At 38.2% G+C, this 18431-nt stretch overlaps 2 protein-coding genes across 7 annotated transcripts; both read left to right on the plus strand.

Annotated features, from left to right (window-relative positions):
* The first annotated feature begins 913 nt into the window (after nucleotides 1-913).
* On the plus strand, nucleotides 914-10791 carry inpp5kb (inositol polyphosphate-5-phosphatase Kb). 6 transcript variants are annotated; one of them, XM_008427164.3, is made up of 14 exons: nucleotides 914-1084; nucleotides 4735-4799; nucleotides 6493-6597; nucleotides 6685-6793; nucleotides 7289-7405; nucleotides 7668-7843; nucleotides 7918-8029; nucleotides 8101-8210; nucleotides 8294-8320; nucleotides 9171-9393; nucleotides 9470-9607; nucleotides 9688-9771; nucleotides 9853-9957; nucleotides 10519-10791. In XM_008427164.3, the coding sequence occupies exons 2-14, from the start codon at nucleotides 4756-4758 to the stop codon at nucleotides 10585-10587; spliced, it is 1419 nt and encodes a 472-aa protein (XP_008425386.2). In that variant the 5' UTR covers nucleotides 914-1084; nucleotides 4735-4755; the 3' UTR covers nucleotides 10588-10791. The 6 variants fall into 6 exon arrangements, with proteins under 6 accessions (XP_008425386.2, XP_008425385.2, XP_081471482.1 ...); XM_008427163.3 differs by having other exon boundaries at nucleotides 4748-4799; XM_081615356.1 differs by lacking the exon at nucleotides 914-1084 and adding an exon at nucleotides 3407-3839.
* Nucleotides 10792-11586: 795 nt separating this feature from the next.
* Nucleotides 11587-17320, plus strand: nle1 (notchless homolog 1 (Drosophila)). The gene is made up of 13 exons (XM_008427158.3): nucleotides 11587-11768; nucleotides 12664-12825; nucleotides 13576-13796; nucleotides 13919-13998; nucleotides 14101-14177; nucleotides 14261-14358; nucleotides 14467-14659; nucleotides 14735-14870; nucleotides 14945-14991; nucleotides 15079-15281; nucleotides 16036-16195; nucleotides 16278-16348; nucleotides 16428-17320. Exons 2-13 carry the CDS (start codon nucleotides 12688-12690, stop codon nucleotides 16438-16440), a joined length of 1437 nt encoding a protein of 478 aa, XP_008425380.2. The 5' UTR covers nucleotides 11587-11768; nucleotides 12664-12687; the 3' UTR covers nucleotides 16441-17320.
* Nucleotides 17321-18431: the final 1111 nt, after the last annotated feature.

The following is an 18431-nucleotide window of genomic DNA, read 5'->3' on the forward strand; positions in this document are numbered from 1 at the left end:
AATGGGAACACATACATTTGACATTACATCTGTATTTAACTCCATTAATTGTCCAATCAAGACTGACCAACTTCTCGTGTGGTCAAAATTGAAAGACAGTCAAAAAGCATGATGCTGCCACCACCAAGTTTAACAGAAAATGTTTTGCTCAGAGTGTTTTCTGCAACACATAGTGTTTTGGTATGTAGGTACAATCTAAGATTTGTGTTTGCAATGTGACAAAGTGTAAAAACAGTTCATGAATACTTTTGCAGGCCTGACTGAAGTTGACATTACAATTATTACCTAACTCAGTCTTCCTTTCAAGAACATACAGTTACTGGCATTAGATAAAACAGACATATTAAGTGTAGTAAAATTAATCAGGCATTGGATGCCAAAGATCAACCCTGAGCCTGACAAGGAGAGCTGCAACACGTTCTTATTGAATGTGGATGACAATTTCTCTTTGTGGGAGTTAGAGAAAGATTCTCTTGAAATATTAATATTAGTCATTAGCTGAAAATGTAAAAATAAGTAACCAAAAGGGTTTTAGTCTACTTACCCTAATAACATTTCCAAATAATTTTGCATTCAAGCTAACAACCAAATATATCCTAAAGTAATTATAGTCGCAATAATGTGTTTAAGCACTTGTAATATAAACTGAGGTTTGTACTTTTCAGAATGCTGTACATGAAATCACATTGATAGCAGACTTTAAGCTTTTCCACTGTCTATTTGTCAGATGTTATTTTCAGTTAATATAAAAAAAGAAATGCGTTATGATACTCGAGCACCTTTCACATTCCATACTGTTAAAATATCTAGGGATTATTTCTAAACATACAATACGTCCATTATAGCTATTCATGAATACTTTCTCACTGGGTTATTAACCAACCAAGGATATTAGCTTAATCCGATGTTACGCTGTTAGTCTGCTGTGGTTCAGGGCACAGTACAACAAGGGAAATTAACAAACTGTCAAATAACATCACAGCCTTCCAGAGAGGAAGAAACTACATTTCTCGTCACGTCTTTGGAGATCTTTACCTTTGAAGACAATTTTTCTGGACAACATAAGATTGATATACCAACAACGGTAGAATTTCAAGTGCTTTGTTTTTCTTTTTTACTTTGTTCTTTTGATTTTTCTGTCATGAAAAATTTTTCAGTAGGAAAGTCTCTGTCTTGGCTGTGAATGCTTAAAGTAAAAAACAAACAAAAAACAAGTTAAAGGGTTTATAATGACAATAGCAAGAAAATAATTTTCACAAAAACGATGTATGAATCATATCTGTATTGGTTTTATCTTTATAATCATTTTCATTTCTTGTGTTAACTGTCATGCTTTCTTTTAGTTTGTTTTAGTTCTCTTTTCTAGTTAAATTTCAACATTTCTGATGTGTTTTATATTCCTATGGAGATTTTACAGTGGCTCTGCTGTGTATGTGTGTGTGTTTTAAGTCATGTTGTGTCTCTCTTTAGTTGTGTCCTTTCAGTGACATTTAAAAGGTAAAGCACAGTTGTGACACTGTGTGGTTCCCTGGGGCAGTTGCTTGATGTGTTATTCATTTATATTCCGGGTCTGGTGCAGATTTCACTTCCAATTCTGAGCTAAATTGTTATTTTCACAAAGAGAAATCTCACTGTGCAATTCTACGGATTAAATGTCATGAAAAACATACTTAAGCTTGCTAAATGTAATTGTATCATTTTACTATTGGACTATTGTGTTAAAACAACTCTAATCAACATCATGTAGCCTGTTCTAACAAATAAATGTATCTTTTGTTTACATTAGGTGATAATTTACAGAGACACCAAAGAATATTTATGTGTAACATAGAGGTAGAAGGCTGGACACCAAAACCGATCTTCCTTATTTGAACATATTGAGAGCAGAACATGTAGTGTTTCTCTATTTAATGGATTTTTTTACAGTCTCTTCCTTTATCAGTAGATAGTTAGTCTGGGGGGATATTTTTCTATATTTATTTCTTAGTAGGTGTTTCAAAGAGGATGCTAACTGTTGGTCTACCATCCCAACCTGGATTTCAATGGAAACAGTATGATTTCGTAAATAACTGCTTATTATTAAAATTATAACAGTTTAAGTAGATTTGACATAAACCACTTTGATGTTTTAAGTTATTTTTAAAAGTCTACTTTGGTTTTGGCAACCTCTTAAACTAACCAGGGCAAACAAATCTCAATTTACTATAAAACACTAGCTAATAATTTTAAAATCTTGAGCTATCCCTTTAATTATAATATTTCCTTATAAGGCTGACCAGAAAACTGAAGACAGTCACCTGTCTTCAGTGGTATATTGACTAAATTAAAGTTTAGTGTCACTCAAACTCCTTCTGACGAGAAAAAAAAAACTTCACAGCTTGAAGAATGCCATATTTAGAGATTTTTTGGAGTTTCTTGAAACTAACAGTGCTGCCCTCATGTGGCCAAACAGAATAATTGCAGGTGATACAGAAGAAAAAAGTAGGTAACTATAAAATTTCTGAAGAAATTTAAACGGGGCCTGCTAAAGTGTGCCCGTTGGTTAGAACCCAGCGTTCTGATGCTAAGAGTTAGCATCAAAGCTAAATTAAGCTACCATGCACTCAATAGCATGTGGAGAGTCGCAAGCATGTTGAGTAACATGTACTTAATCCTTTCAGTATATTAAAATTAGTGTATAATCTAAAATTCGCCATAAATGCTAATGTTAGCCTAAATGTGACATGAGGGGTATAACTAGCATGTTGTCTTACATTGACTTCCTCCATCCAGAGTGCTAAAGTACTTTGTGGCACTTGGTTACCAGAAAACATGCATCTCTTAGCAACAGATTAACAACAAACATTGTTATTGTTCAAAAAACATAAGATTTCTCTTTCTCTTTTGAAATACTACTTATCTTACACTACTTACTACTTAAGAATTGTGCAGTTGGTGAATTTGGCAGAAAGTTCTTTTTTGTCCTTTTGTCAGTGGTGGTAAATATATTATAAAACAGACATTCAACACAAAACTAAAAATCTGATTTATATTTTGTGGCAATTTGTTACCAGAAAAAAACGCTCATCTCTTAACATCAAATTAATAACACGTAATATTATTGTTTATAAAGCAAAAGCTTGAAATACTGCTTATCTGCTTAAACTCAAGAAATTTATAGTTAAATTTTGCAAAAGTAAAAACAGATGTTTACTTCGTGGCACTTGGATACCAGAAAACTTGCTCATTGCTTAGCAACAGATTAAAAAATATTGTTATTGTTCAAAAACATAAGAATACTACTTATCTTTTCTGAAACACTACTTACAAGAATTGTGAAGTTGGTGAATTTGGCAGAAAAATTATTTTTTTTTTTTTTTGGGAGTGGTAGTAAATGTATTATAAATCAGACATTAAACACAAAAGTAAAAATCTGATTTATACTTCATGGTAGTTCGTTATCAGAAGAAACGTTCATCTCTTAACACCAAATAAACAATAAGTAGTATTATTGCTTATAAAACATAAGCTCTTTTGAAATACGGCTTGTCTGCTTAGACATAGGAAATTTACAGTTGGTAAATTTTGCAAAAGTAAAAATCAGATGTTTACTTCGTGACACTTGGATACCAGAAAACGCGCTCATCGCTTAGCAACAGATTAACAACAAACATTGTTATTGTTCATAAAATATAAGATTTCTTCTGCTTTTCTGAAATACTACTTACCACCTCTTTCTACTACTCTTTCTTTCTACTTTTTCGCTAATTGCGTCGCCATGGTTACTCGAAATGCCAACAGAAGTAATAGCTCACGAGATCCAGTCGTTATTTTGTGGGGGTTCACGAGCCGCATTAATGGTGAAAGGAAGCTCCAGTTATTTTGAGGTGTAGAGTAATAGGTGCCTTCCGTGCGTATGCATTGCTGTGGCAAACCCCAATTATAATAGTATTTAAAACCCTTTGGTAACTTTATTAGACTAACATTTTTTAAAGTAGAATCACTGTAAATCTTTGCTGGTCTAAATAAATAACATATCTTAGGTGTACAGGCTAACAAACACCAGAACACCAATTTTTAGAGCTGTTTTAATGATTCTGCATTTCTTAAGGAAACAAAAGTCTAAAATCTCAAAACCTTGGAATCATTACAGCCAAAAAAAATTACTAAAATGTGAGCATTTACAGGATAAAATGGAGAAACTAGACATATAATAAAATATTAACAATTTGGCAAAATGCTCAGCTTTCATACTAAATTAGCTCCAATTTTTGTTCCAAAGATTTATTGTACGAGTCTTGAAGATTTAAAAAAAAAATAAATAAATAAAATAATAATACTAATAATAAAACAGTTTTTTATTATTTTATTTGATGGCTTGTTCTGCTGGAATACTTCTAGAAAACGCTTCATCACTGATATTTTCTGAGGATTCTCTCTTTCCTCTATGACAGCCTCCTACATATCGCACAGTGGAAAATGTAATCACTAAAATGTCCATCAGCTCTCAGATTATGCAATCCTTGATACACTGTCATTTCAATGTGAGCAAAGCTCACCATGATCAAACATGATTACAAAGCCATTTCAGAAATGACTATCAGGCATCTCCATCTTAGCTGGCTTTGTTTGTTTCCTATGCATTTTTACCTGACTACGCTTAGTGTAAATTGGTTGTAAAAAAAAAAAAAAACAGTGAGTTTCTGCATTGTGTATAAAACCTCTTTATTTCCTGATTGTTTAACTGTGTGTCAGTTTGCATCTGCAGAATAGAAGATGAGCACTGAGAGATTTACAAGTGGTTGGACAGACAAGTACAGGTGAGCAAGGCACTGTATAATTTAATATACGTATGCAGGTTCGAAAGAGCTGCTTTGCTATCCTCTTCTCATTGTCATGAGTTTCTTAATGTGACCCTGTTTCATGAGGTGGCATCTGTTTTGAGATTTGTCTTTGAATCTGTGAAGCCCTTTTTTTAAAATAATGCTGTAAAAAAGGTGCTTTAACAAATGAAATTTGACTGATTTAAACAAAGCTGTGAATATATTAACCTTTACATAGGGGTTTTTTAAATCAGATTTGGTTTTGTAAACTGGGAATGTTATCTCACCCTTTGTGTGGTTTTGCAATTTTTAAACCAGTTAATCTTCTGTTTCTTCACCCTTATTTAAGATTTTGTTACGTGGCTCCACAGCTGTTAATCGATTTACTATTAATTGTGCTACAACATTGCTACACCAACACATTTGAGGTTTTATTCTTAAAACTGAAGCCTGCATAAACGTGTGAAAGACCTTATGTTTCAAACTGAACGTGACCTGCTGCTTTCTCTGGGCTTACAGTGATAACCTTTCCCCTACATGAGAAGAATCTGGACTGAGACAAAACAAAGCTAATTCGCCGTTGCCCCGGTGACTAATGCACGGGTGCAATTGTGGGGTTTCAGACATTGTTCTGTGTGTTCAGCTGATGGAGAGAGCGCTGATAGTAAACCTCTTAGGGATCTGAAGACTTACCTAAGTCCTGCAACAATACTCTCAGTTATGCAGGATCAGGCGGTGGTCTTCCTCCTCCAGCCTCTGAGTCTGCACACACTCACAGGAACAAACCTTTGCACATTCACATGGCTGTCTCCTGCCTGTGATTAGGCACCAAATCTGGGTTGCCAACATTCCTCAGTCGACCCCACTGCTCCGTCAAACTGAGCGGCGTTCCTGCATGACTGCACAGAACCAGAGGAGAGACATCACCCACCACAGACACTTCTCATTCTCATCGTCTTTTAGGAGTTTTAGCAAAAATTTAGTAAAGTGCTAATGAGATTTGTTAACAAGAAATAATTTGGATTACTTCCACCTGCTTGAGCAGAGAGGAAGCATCTCAAGTCGAATGGTTGCAACCAGGTCAGCTGAAAGAATCAGGAAAAACAGAGCCAAATAACTTTCTTGTACTGGATTTTTCCTGCATGGAAGACTAAATTTTTTATCTTTCACTTGCGCATTTCCTAATACAAAAGGATTGTCTGAGGCACTAGGAAAGCTCTTTTTTTATGCCTAAAAGATGGACCTTTTGCCGGATAGTTCACGGTTGCGCTCGGACAGCACAAGCAGCTCTGCGTCTCAAGGCTCCAGGTCAAAGACGATCCTTCGCCAGCGCCTGGCCGAGCTGATGACCTGCATAGAGGACATGAGTTCTGATGACGAAGCCGGCGAGGAAGTATCCCGCACGCTGGACGAAGCCTTTCAGCTTTGTGGACGATTACTACCCACAGATGCATTCAGGTTGACCAGCGCATTATGTTCACATGTTTATGCAGGCGTCAGAAAGAAAATGGTTTTTATGACATGTTGGGCTTCATAGAGGTGATTGTCTTTGCTGACATTAGGAAATAGTTTGATCAGCTGCAAATGTTAGAACCCTGGATTATTCCGGCTTTATGGTATTATTTAATTATATGAAAATGTAAAGAGGTAGTCAAATTTTAATAGAAAATAAATAATTACTCTGTTACAGGCTGCACATGGTCACCTGGAATGTGGCAACAGCAGAACCTCCTGAGGACGTCGCCTCATTGCTACAACTAAATGATCAACCCGCCATAGACCTTTATGTGATTGGGTATGGAAAACGGTAGCAGACAGATATTTATGATTAGCAACAGGATTCATGATTGAGTCATTTTGTTTGCTTTCCATTTTTACTTAGCTTGCAGGAAGTAAATGCCACACCTGTGAGATTCCTCTCAGACTTGATGGCAGAAGATTCCTGGAGCCATCTTTTCATGGACACCCTGGGACCCAAAGGCTTTGTAAAGGTGAGAAAAAAGGAAATAGCAGCAAAAGATGCATGTAGATAAATGTTCAGTCGTGGTTTATATTGTCTTTTTGTGTTTCATCCATTTATGTATGAGAGTTTGACACCTCAAGTGGAAAAATATGGCAACTTTTTAAGCCTTTATTGGAAAATGGCAAAAAATAATAATTTACAGCTCGAAGACATTTGAAAGAGGTGAAAAAGACAAAGTAAAGCTAAAAAAAACAAACCAGCTACGAAAGACTTGAGTAAGAGTGGGTGAATAATTTTAAAGACCATAGATCATTTCCCTTTCCCCAAAACAGTCCTCTATTGGTCCATCACATAAAGTCCCTTGAGAATATGTTGAAATTTAAGGCTGGAACCAAATGAAATTCATAACAGATAAAATAAAATGTAAATCTTTCCAAGACAATATGCACTGAAGCTGAAAACAAAAATCAAATATATAGCCAAACGCTAAATGACAAATACTTGTTTTTCTATCTGCCCTCAGGTCACATCGGTGAGGATGCAGGGTTTGCTGCTGCTGGTTTTTGCCAAAATGATGCATCTCCCCTTCATCAGAAACATCCAGACCACCTACACTCGCACTGGCATCTTTGGCTACTGGGTAGGAAATTTGTTAGCTTAACCCTAAACATTGTAGAGAGAATTGCAACTCTAATTAGGCGTTAGAGTTGACATCAAAGGTTTTAAATAAAAGGCCTTTTGTGTTTGTGAGGTGGAAAGTGGGGAACATGAGAGAACACTGACATTTAATAAATGCTAGGATGTGTTCCAACAAATAATTAAGGTTCAGTGAAAAAAAAATAATGCTGTGTGCTGTCATGCTTGAAAATAGTTTCTTTCTTTCCTCTTTTTTTCTGTCTCAGGGAAATAAAGGTGCCGTCTCTGTACGCTTTTCCTTCTACGGCCATATGATGTGCTTCCTCAACTGCCACCTCGCAGCTCACATGCACACTGCCCTGCAGCGCGTTGACGAGTTTGAGTACATCCTGGAAACACAAGACTTTGACATCTTTGACACTCCTCATGTCCTGGACCACAAGTCAGTGTGCCCGCACATAATCAAGTTACCATTCAACCCAGTGCTGAAATAGAGGTGTATGTGGTTTTTCCCAGGGTGGTGTTCTGGTTTGGTGATCTGAACTTCCGTATCGAGGACCACGGCTTGCATTTTGTCCGCTCATCCATCAATGGAGGACGCCTCAATTTGCTGTGGAGCAAGGACCAGGTATGGGATCAGAATTGTACACCCGGCTATTTATGGATGAAGATATTCTGGTTGACATTTTGTTGTTGCAGCTCACCATGATGAAGAAAAAGGAACCCTTTCTGCAGGAGTTTGACGAAGGACCATTGAATTTTAAACCCACCTACAAGTTTGACCGCAAAGCTGAATCCTATGATACCAGGTACCATGTGTCTATACTGACGCTCATATATCACACAGATTAACACCTTTCACAGCATTCTGATTGAACTTAAATTTCTGCAGCTCTGCAAAGACATGGTTGGGTTTTAAGTAAGAAGCTCCTCATTTATGTGTCGCATGCTCCACGTTCCCCTTCTTTGTCGGCCACTCAACCTTTAGTTGATGCAGAAATCAGCTTCAGGTGTGAACAGGATGTATCACATCAGAGGCAGTTTTTTTTTTCCTCTGACTCCACCATAATGTGTCTGTGTTAGAACGAGAACTGTGGCACTGCCCTTAACCATGTACAGACCAAGGCCTCTGCAGCGCTGCAGTACCACCCTCCTCTTCCTCCTCACCTCCCTCTTCTGGGGAATGGTCTGTTTCTGGTTGGGGGCTTGGTGTAGAAAATTTAGCCCACCAAGGTGGGTGTCTCCATAAATCTGTGCTGTACAATTGGAGAAACAATTATGCTATTAATAAATAAAATGTTTAAAAGTATACTTACAGTCCTATTTGAAAATAAATAATAAATTATCGTCCTTATAATACAAAGGGGGGACATAACTTACAACTGCAAAACATATGGAGACACAAGTTTAACGGACAAAATTCAGATGGGTTTAGCAAACAGAATATTGTGGATGAATTTCAGATGTGGTGTATATTTTCATTCGAGCCGAGCTCCTGCCTGCCCCCCGCTGTTTGTCCCTGAATAATACATGCTTTGCTGTCTAGAAGACATTTAATTACCTCCAATTCTATGTTAGATTGTATTGTCAGCCACACATTAGAATATAGTTACCTTTGCACTGCATGTTTGTGTTTTTTAGCAGCTCTTGCTTCCAGTGTTTTTATAAATGCTCACATGAATTAGTGTCCTGGGGTAAGCATCAAATAAGATTTTAACCAAAATTCGAGTTCACACGTTATCATTCACTCTTGTTTTGATTTTGTTTAGTGGCAAGAAGAGGAAGCCGGCCTGGACGGATCGGATCCTCTGGCGGATCAAACCTAAAAGCCTCCCATCAGAAGAGGATGACGATGATGACGAGAAGGCATCAACTCCCGCTGATGATGGGCAGGAGGAGTATCCAATCATGGTCACCCAGAACACATACACCAGTGTGATGAGCTACGGAGTCAGTGACCACAAGCCAGTCATTGGAAATTTTACTCTGGAGGCAAGTACAGAAATGTCACATAACCCCAGGGGTTGTATTTTATTGCACCACATCTTTCCTTTTGTAATCCCTGCAGCTGAGAAAATACTTCGACACACAACTGGTAGACTTGGCACCTGCAGGCGAGTGGAGCGCAGACCATGATGCACTTCTGAGTTATACCATCCTAGAGGACTTCATGTCTTCCACATGGGACTGGATTGGCCTCTACAAGGTGTGCAAAACAGACAAAAATCCACCAGTACAACAATACAAACCATATAGATTTGAACTGACTGTCTTGTGGACCTGCAGGTCGGATTCAAGAGTGCGTCTGACTATGAAACCTTCGTATGGGTCAGAGAGAACGAGCTGCCAGAAGTTAATGAGGTCATTGAGGTAAAGTGGAATTGAAGAATGTTTTGTCGAGCCCTGTATAAATACCTCCTTCATAAGCTTGCACTCCTGTTTTGACTGCAGAAATCTGTGGTTAAAGATGACCTACCTCTGCTAAGTGGAGAATATGTTCTGGGTTACTACAGTACGAACCTGAACAGCATCGTTGGCCTAAGTGATAACTTCCAGGTGAGGTACCACGCTATGGCACTCCTGGATGACATAGCCAATTGTTTTATTTTCCCTTTTAATAAACTGTAATTATTCCAAGAAAAATTGGGTTTTTAGCATGTAGATATTTACAATGTTAAATACATTACTAGTGGGGTAATTATCTATTATTTTACTGGTACATTGGATGCTTTGACATATGCCACATACGCTCAGTTGTTGCTGCTAAAAGTTTTATCAAGCCTTTCAGCCAATCAGAGAACCTGGTAGCTGAACAAATTGTATTTTTTTGTGTTGTAACAGAGAATGTTAACAGACCACACATTCTCTGTGTCAATAAAAAAACACATGTGTCAAACTTGAGGCACGTGGGCCAAATCCAGGCCGCCACAGCTATTTCTGTGGTTCTCTACAGTCTCATGCACATTGACATTACCTATGTTAGACAGCTCTTTAATTTTTTTACCTTTTAAAATCTGTGCAGATATTTGTCCTTAAGCATTTCTTAACCAAATATGACAATCTTATAGCAGTGGATTAGCTTCCCTTTTTATTCTAAATGTTTGTATGAATTTGTAGATCCTGGAATCCAAGCGAGCTGCCATGGAAGGTCTTGTATCTAAAGACATCAATGGGATCGACAAATAAAAGAAGTGTTGCTGCAGTGCCCTGATGTGAACTTCTGCACTATGATTTTGATTCAGACTTTAAACTGCCCAGCTATTTGATGAGATGGTTGGGAATATCAATCTTGTATTTGCTGTTTTCCTTAAGATTCATTCTTCCAAGATTGGACCTTTGGTTGAGAATAAATTGCTAATAAAATGAAAATCACTTAAATGATTGATCTGATGATATGCTGGTCTCTTCAACTTTTTTACTGCGAATGTGAATAAGCACAACACTAAGCTAATAGGTGTTGTATACTTTAGAAGTACTAATAATTCACCTGAAATAGCCAAAAAGTATTGTATATACAATCTGATTAAAACATAATTAGCCTACTCAAGATTTTGAAGGAAATTTGCCCTTTTGGAACATCAGACATTCATTTTGCTATACTCCAGACTGTTGAAGGGAGAGTGAACCCAATGGTAAGATCCCAAAAGCTGCTTTAGAGATTCAGTTTACGTATTTTGTTTAAGAGGCCCAGAAACTATCTGTTCAGAAAATAACTTACATTCGGAGGACACCATTGAAGCAAGTTTATCCCGGAAAGCAGATTGCAATTTACTAAAAGAAGTCTCTACCTAAACATGTGATTCCAAGATGTACACAGCATGTTTTTGCTACTGGGAATATGAAAGTACATGTTGTGCAGTCAAAAAGTGGCTGCACAACTTTAAGTTCCACCAGATAGGTGTGAGAAGAAAACATCTGTTTTCTAAAAGAGGGGAAAAACAAAGGACAACTTAAGTTCGAGAAGACATGGGTGAGGACCAGGACGTCAGGAATAATGTTCTTGACGTTCTAAAAGTGAAATATTTAGACACCAGAATAGAAGTCTTGTCTGGATTAAACCAGAAATATAATTCCAGGAAAAGATCTTACTCTTAACCGTGAAAAACGGCCAAGTCAAAGCCCAGACCTTCATATCACGCAGATGCTCCTCACTTCAAAGAAAGTGAGGAGTAAGAAATAAGAATCGTAGAAATATAAAGATAACTGATGGGAGCGTGAGTAGCACCTACCGACGTGGTAACTTTCCCATAATCCATTGCGACCCCGTAACTTCCCTTGACGTTCTGTTTCCTAGCAGCATATCTTTTCAGTGGTAGACTCTTTGGCTGTAAACACGTGGAGACTTCATATCAACCGCTAAGCTAAAGGTAAGCGTTTAGTTTATATATAAAGCATTCAGTGTTTATATAAAACCAACGACACTGGTTGAATTAACTTTAGATTTACTCCCGTTGAATGACTCGTGCAATAAAGGCTTCAAGATGCTAAAAGGGTTGGCTAATGAATGTGCTAGCAGAGTTAGCTTCAATGGAGAGTATGGACACCGTCAGTTAGCTAAAAAAATAAAACTGACAAACTGTCTTTATTTTTTTGTTGCATTTACCCCCAATTTGAATTGTCGTTTAATTATAGCTATATTTTCTATATAAAAATATGTAAATTAAAGTAAAGATTGTGTTCTACTGCTTAGCTGTGTTCGGTTGCAAGAGAGAACTTTGCCAAACTTTGTAGTACTTGGAAGAAAATTAAATGATCATTTAGTTGATTTTCATTGTGATGTATTGACTATGTGAATACGCGTATATAATGTCACAGTTATTATGAATTGTTATTATGTTATTATGAGTGCCTAAAACTGGTATTTACTGGTATTTACTTTCATGATAGGGAAAATTAGACTCGTGTCGCATTCAGAACAACTCAGATTCTCAGTTGAGTTGATGCTGACAAATAAATAATTTAGTTATTCTAAAACATTTCTTTTTCACAGCCACATGACATGATCTTAATGCATTTGCATTCAGCTTAACCTGCTTGAAGCTGTACTCTTGGCAATAACAACTTTCAAACTTTTTCAAGGTTTAAAAGTAGAAATGAATTTTAATATTTTGGCGTTATTTAATGTGACTAGAAGTTCCTTATTTTAAACGTTAATTGGCTCCTTGAAACCTTTTCTGTCACAATATAAATTGAGATGCTTTGGAGATTGTAACATTCAGAGATCACAGCAAAAACCAGATCTAACGAATGTCATTTTGTTAGATCTGGAACAGAACCAGATTCAAGATGACAAGTGAGGATGTGGAGCGATTGCTGATCCAGTTCCAGGACGAGAACGGGGAAGTTCTGGGCTCACCTTTCGATGTGCCTCTCGACATCACCCCCGACAAACTGCAGCTCGTCTGCAATGCATTGTTACAAAAGGTAGCACTGACCAACTTGGTGTAAACATGCTTTTTTAATATCTAGGAAATAAAAAAGATTCTGTACGAGGTAACATTTGTAAAATGTAGGTCTTCTGTTTAGTCTGATTTAAATGTGTATTTTATAGGTCATATCCTCCTGACTACCAGGAAAGAAAATATTGTCCAATCACCTTTTTTTTTTTTAAATCCCACAGTCTTTGTAAGGTTACTAGAATACTTATGCACTTACTTTGTCTCTTTCCATAAAATCTGTTGTTACTGATAAATGCCATTTTTATGATTTAGAAAAAGGTACGTACAAAAGTCTCACCCCTTCACATGTGGTATCATTGAAAAGCCCTAAATGTCCTTTCTAGATACCAAAAGGAATTAATTCAGTAGAATGCATGGGGTGGGAGATATTCAAGTTTAGAAATGTCCTCTACAGAGGACAAAAATGAACTGCTGGTAGTCAGGAGGATATGTTAGAGCAAAATCTTCTAGCATTGTGTTGTACAGATTGAATGTTCTTGAGATCACTTCTGCGTAGATGTATAGAATGATTTCTTTAAGTCGCAGTCCCATTATAATGTGTAATCATTCTGCTGCGTTTTGTTATGTTTCATTCTGTAATTTCAGTGCATTTTATTGGGGGGATAAGTGATCAGCAAACATCTCTGCCTACGTTTAAAGTCTTTTGCTACTTCTAACTGTTTTTCCTCCAGTATTGTCTCGTATTTAGCTGAATAAATGAATGTACCTGCTGCAGGAGGAGCCCGTTCCTCTGGCATTCTTTGTGCGCGGCGAGGCAGAGGTGGTGTCCAGCCTGGGCTCCTGCATCCAGACCCTCGGGGTGGAGACGGAGCAGGTTCTGCCAGTGGTGTACCAACCTCAGGCTGTGTTCAGGGTCCGGGCCGTGACCCGCTGCACCAGCACGCTGCAGGGACACACGGAGGCAGTCATCTCCACTGCCTTCAGTCCTACCGGCAAGTGAGTTACTCTCAGACACGATAACCAGCTGCGTGCTTTTGCAGAGTATTTGTCCAAAATATATATAATATAAAAACGCATAAAACAGGCTGATTTATAAGTTATGTTGTTGTTTGTTTGAGATATTTGGCCAGTGGATCAGGAGACACCACAGTGCGCTTTTGGGATCTGACGACTGAAACCCCTCATCACACTGCCAGAGGTATGAAGTCACTTCTATAAGGAGGCAACATTTCTCTCTCAAAAAATACAAATTATATATTGACATCTGGACACCTCTGAGCTTCGCTGTGCTTTATTGAAGGACACGCTCACTGGGTCCTCAGCATTGCCTGGTCACCTGATGGAAAGAAGTTGGCTTCAGGGTGCAAGAACAGTCAGGTTTGTTTCAACCTAATTTTTTTTTGTTTTCTAAACAAAAAAAAATTTTAAAAAAAATTATTTTCACGATTCTGCACCTTTAGATCTGTCTTTGGGATCCGGTGACAGGAACACAGATAGGGAAGACTTTGACAGGACACACCAAGTGGATCACTTGGCTCTGCTGGGAACCTCTCCACCTGTAAGCCTTCAGTTCCTCTATTTTATTGGTGACCTTTAGGGTATTTTTAGCTGTTTGTAGAAATCTAAACATTTTGCAACCATCTGTTCCACCTCCCATCTGTTTCAGTAACCCAGAGTGCCGGTACTTAGCCAGCAGCTCTAAGGACGGCTCTGTCCGGATCTGGGACACTGTTTTGGGACGATATGAGAAGATCTTGACGGGACACACTCAGTCAGTCACCTGTGTGAAATGGGGAGGAGACGGACTGCTCTACACCTCCTCCCAGGACCGCACAGTCAAAGTGTGGAGGCCCAAAGATGTGAGGCAGAGCGTCTGTTTCATCTTCAACTGAAGTAGCACTGAGATTCCTGACGTGTTGGTTTGTCGATTTCAGGGCGTGCTGTGCAGGACGCTGCAGGGTCACGCCCACTGGGTGAACACTCTGGCTCTCAGCACAGATTATGTATTACGTACTGGAGCTTTTGAACCTGCTACCGCCACCATCAACCCCCAGGATCTCACTGGCTCTTGTAAGGCCTGACGTTCCTTTGTAATGCTGGATTTTGTGTTTTGTTCCTGCCTAATTAGTATTATTTCCCTCTAGTGGAGGAGATAAAGGAGGCAGCCTTGCAGAGATATAATAAAGTTAGGGTGAGTGCCTTTTATTTACGTGAAAGGAAAGTTTCTCTTAACACCTTGTTGATTCTCTCACTTTATTGTCGTCTTCGTCTGTTGCAGGGCTCCGCTCCGGAGCGGTTGGTGTCTGGCTCTGATGATTTCACCTTATTCCTGTGGAATCCTGCTGAAGGCAAAAAGCCATTAGCCAGGATGACCGGCCACAGCGCTCTGGTCAACGAAGTGCTCTTCTCCCCTGACACCAGGCTCCTCGCTTCTGCTTCATTTGATAAGTCCATTAAAATCTGGGACGGACGTACTGGAAAGTAAGAAAACCTCTGACTCGACAGGATTCAGCTATGTACACACATGGCTGAGTCTTTATAAAGACATGTATCTCTGCCACATACTTAAAAATATAAGATTTTACACACGGCATCGGTTTCAGAAAATTGTTCATCTCCATTAACATGCATAAATATGTCACCAATGGTTGTTTTACACCTTCTAAACCTTCTTCCAATATTCTTAACCTTCTAAACCCACAGATATAGTGTCCTGCAAAGCTAAAATGTATGTCAGCCAATCGTATTGCTTGAAAACAACCACAACTTCCTGTTTGGAATTAAACATGGCGCATAAGAAATTGTTTTTTGTGACACTAAACAGAGTTTTTGTGTGGTTGGAAGGCTAAAATGCATAAAAATGTTTGAATTTTCCCAAATATCTGGCTATGTGTGGCTTAGGCTTCACGTTTCCTCTGTCTTTGATGAGATTTTTGGCAAATCTACAGGTGCAGCTACATAACTCAGAATAACATGGAAGAGCTTGTTTATTTCAAAAATTGAAACTCAGCTTTACACACGGAGCTCTATACAATTACTTTAAGTTGAAACTTAATAAAATGCTTGTGAAGACTTTTTCCTTCCACTGAATTTCCCATTAAAATGCTTGAATACGTCTCAGTTTTCGATTATACTTTGAGGTAATTTAGATGTATCTGGATGTGCAATACTAAATGGATCCATAAGATGGTGCCATTAAGCTAAATACTTGTCATCCCTGTCTTTTGGTCCTCAGATACCTGATGTCTCTGCGGGGACATGTGGGATCTGTGTATCAGGTGGCGTGGTCAGCAGACAGCCGGCTGCTGGTCAGCGGCAGCAGTGACAGCACGCTGAAAGTTTGGGACATAAAGACTGGGAAGCTTAATATGGACCTTCCTGGACACGCTGATGAGGCAAGACAAGAGATGTGTTCAAATTATTAATGAATGTTTGCATTCTGTTGATATTAGTTGATGATTTTCCTCCCGTCTGTAGGTTTATGCTGTTGACTGGAGTCCTGATGGACAGAGAGTGGCAAGTGGTGGGAAAGACAAATGTCTTCGAATGTGAGTCGCTCTACTTGTACAGTTTTCACAATTGTTGGACGTATCCAAGTACTAAACATTTGCCTTGTTTTTTTTTCAGATGGAGAAGATAACCAATCATGGATCCTCTCATATGGGTTTCTTTAAAGCTCCAGACAGCTGGAGCAAAGGGTGTCCAGAGCAGATCTAGTCCTCTGTTCGTCTTTGTGGCGCCTGCCACAGGAGCGATTGTGTCGAGGAACTTGAATCCTGTCACAGTACAAATGCTGAGTCTTGCTTTCAAGTCAAAACGTTGATCATTTACAGTGCAAGACTGCAAACAAAGCTCACCCAAATGGAAACTTAATTTCCTTCAGATTACAACATATCAAAGTATTTCAAAACATTTACCTTGTGGAATATAACGACCCACATCAGTGCAAATCAGGTTCCAGATTACTGAAAGCTTGCTAACCATTGTCATAGATATAAAGAATCGTACTTTTTAGTGAATTATCAGAAAGCTATACGGCTCCTGTTTTCATCTCAGTTCTTGAGATATTTTGGCGCTATTTTCATGAACAGTTGGTCTGATGAGGCAGCATGTGGGAGCGTTAACGCCTTGCTCCGTGATGTTAAGCCCACTGCTGCTTGCCCTGCACCTTCAGTCTTCAATCTCTTCTGCCATCAGCGTGACATTAAACACATTAAGTTGCAGCGGCAGGAAATCCTGAACATTTCTTTCATCCCATATTGGGAAACCTGATTTCCTGTCCATAGCATGAATTTATTGCTGGATGATTTATTCTTAATGCATTCTAACTTGAGCTCCTTCCCACCATACTGTTGACTTAACAGTAAATTAAGTGGCTGTTAGTTGAACAAGAAACAAAGTTTCCCTCTGAATGGTTGAGAAATGTTGGTTACAACCAGTTTGCATACATCTATTATTCAATCTCATTGTATTATGTTGTGCTTTACAATGATAATAAAGACATGACTTATGATCTTCAATAGCTGCCCTCTTTGAGTCAATACTATACAAATAGGATTAGAATAGCAAATATTACCACAACATTAAGTTTAAGCTTGCGTTTTGAGTGCAAGAGTTATTTTTGTGTAGATATCCTGCAAATTCAAAATTCTTATCTTCGTTTGTTAATCCAGAAATGTAATTTCATTCATATCTCAGGCATTTTTGTTTTGGAGGCACATTTAAAAAAAACAAAAAAAAACTTTAATACTGAATTCTAATTTCACTCAAAAGCTTTTACAAATTATTGATCTACAACATCCACAAAATATATATATATATACATATGTATACCTGTATGTATTTTAGAAATGGTGCACCTGAGGTTTTGTTTTAAATACTTGAGTGAATTTAATGTGTTGAACAAGACATTAACTTCCCCCTTAGCTCTTTTCCTAGTAAAGTTTAAATAGACGTCAACTTAAATCACTAAATGTTTATTTAAAGCCAGAGTTTTTCCAACCTGTGAGCAGCTCTCCCTCCCTCTGAGGACTCTTGTTGATCACTGCAGCTATATTCCAGGAGGACAGCAAATCTAAAATACACAACTACCGTGTTTCCCCGAAAGTAAGACAGAGTCTTACTTTCTTTTTATCCCCAAAAGCCCCACTATGTCTTACTTTCGGGGTATGTCTTATATTGGGAAAAAAATTGTCGAATTTTTTGTTTTAACCATAAAATTAACATTTATTAACAACCTGAACAGTATTGTATTACCGTATTTTAAGCAGGAGGCGGCAGTGACGTATGGAGAGGGGGCAGGAGGCGGCGCACAGCTAGATGAGAGGGAGGCGGCAATACTCCCGTGTTTCCCCGAAAGTAAGGGGTACGGCTTATATTAGCCGACCCCCCTGAAATCCCCGATACGTCTTAAAATCGGGGGTGTCTTACTATTGGGGAAACATGGTATCAATTTGTTTTGGTCCATCACATAAACCCAACTAAGGTACAGTGATGTTTGTTAAGTGTTTATATAAAGTTCAAGAGTAAAAGTAGATATTTTTGATTTGCTATATTGATCATGTCAGTTCGCACAGTAAAGTCTATTTCTGAAATGTTATGTTTAGTCTTATCATAACCACACAGATTTGG

Source organism: Poecilia reticulata, chromosome 14 (genome assembly GCF_904066995.2).
Source record: "Poecilia reticulata chromosome 14, P_reticulata-male-v2, whole genome shotgun sequence".
In the NCBI taxonomy this organism is placed as follows: domain Eukaryota; kingdom Metazoa; phylum Chordata; class Actinopteri; order Cyprinodontiformes; family Poeciliidae; genus Poecilia; species Poecilia reticulata.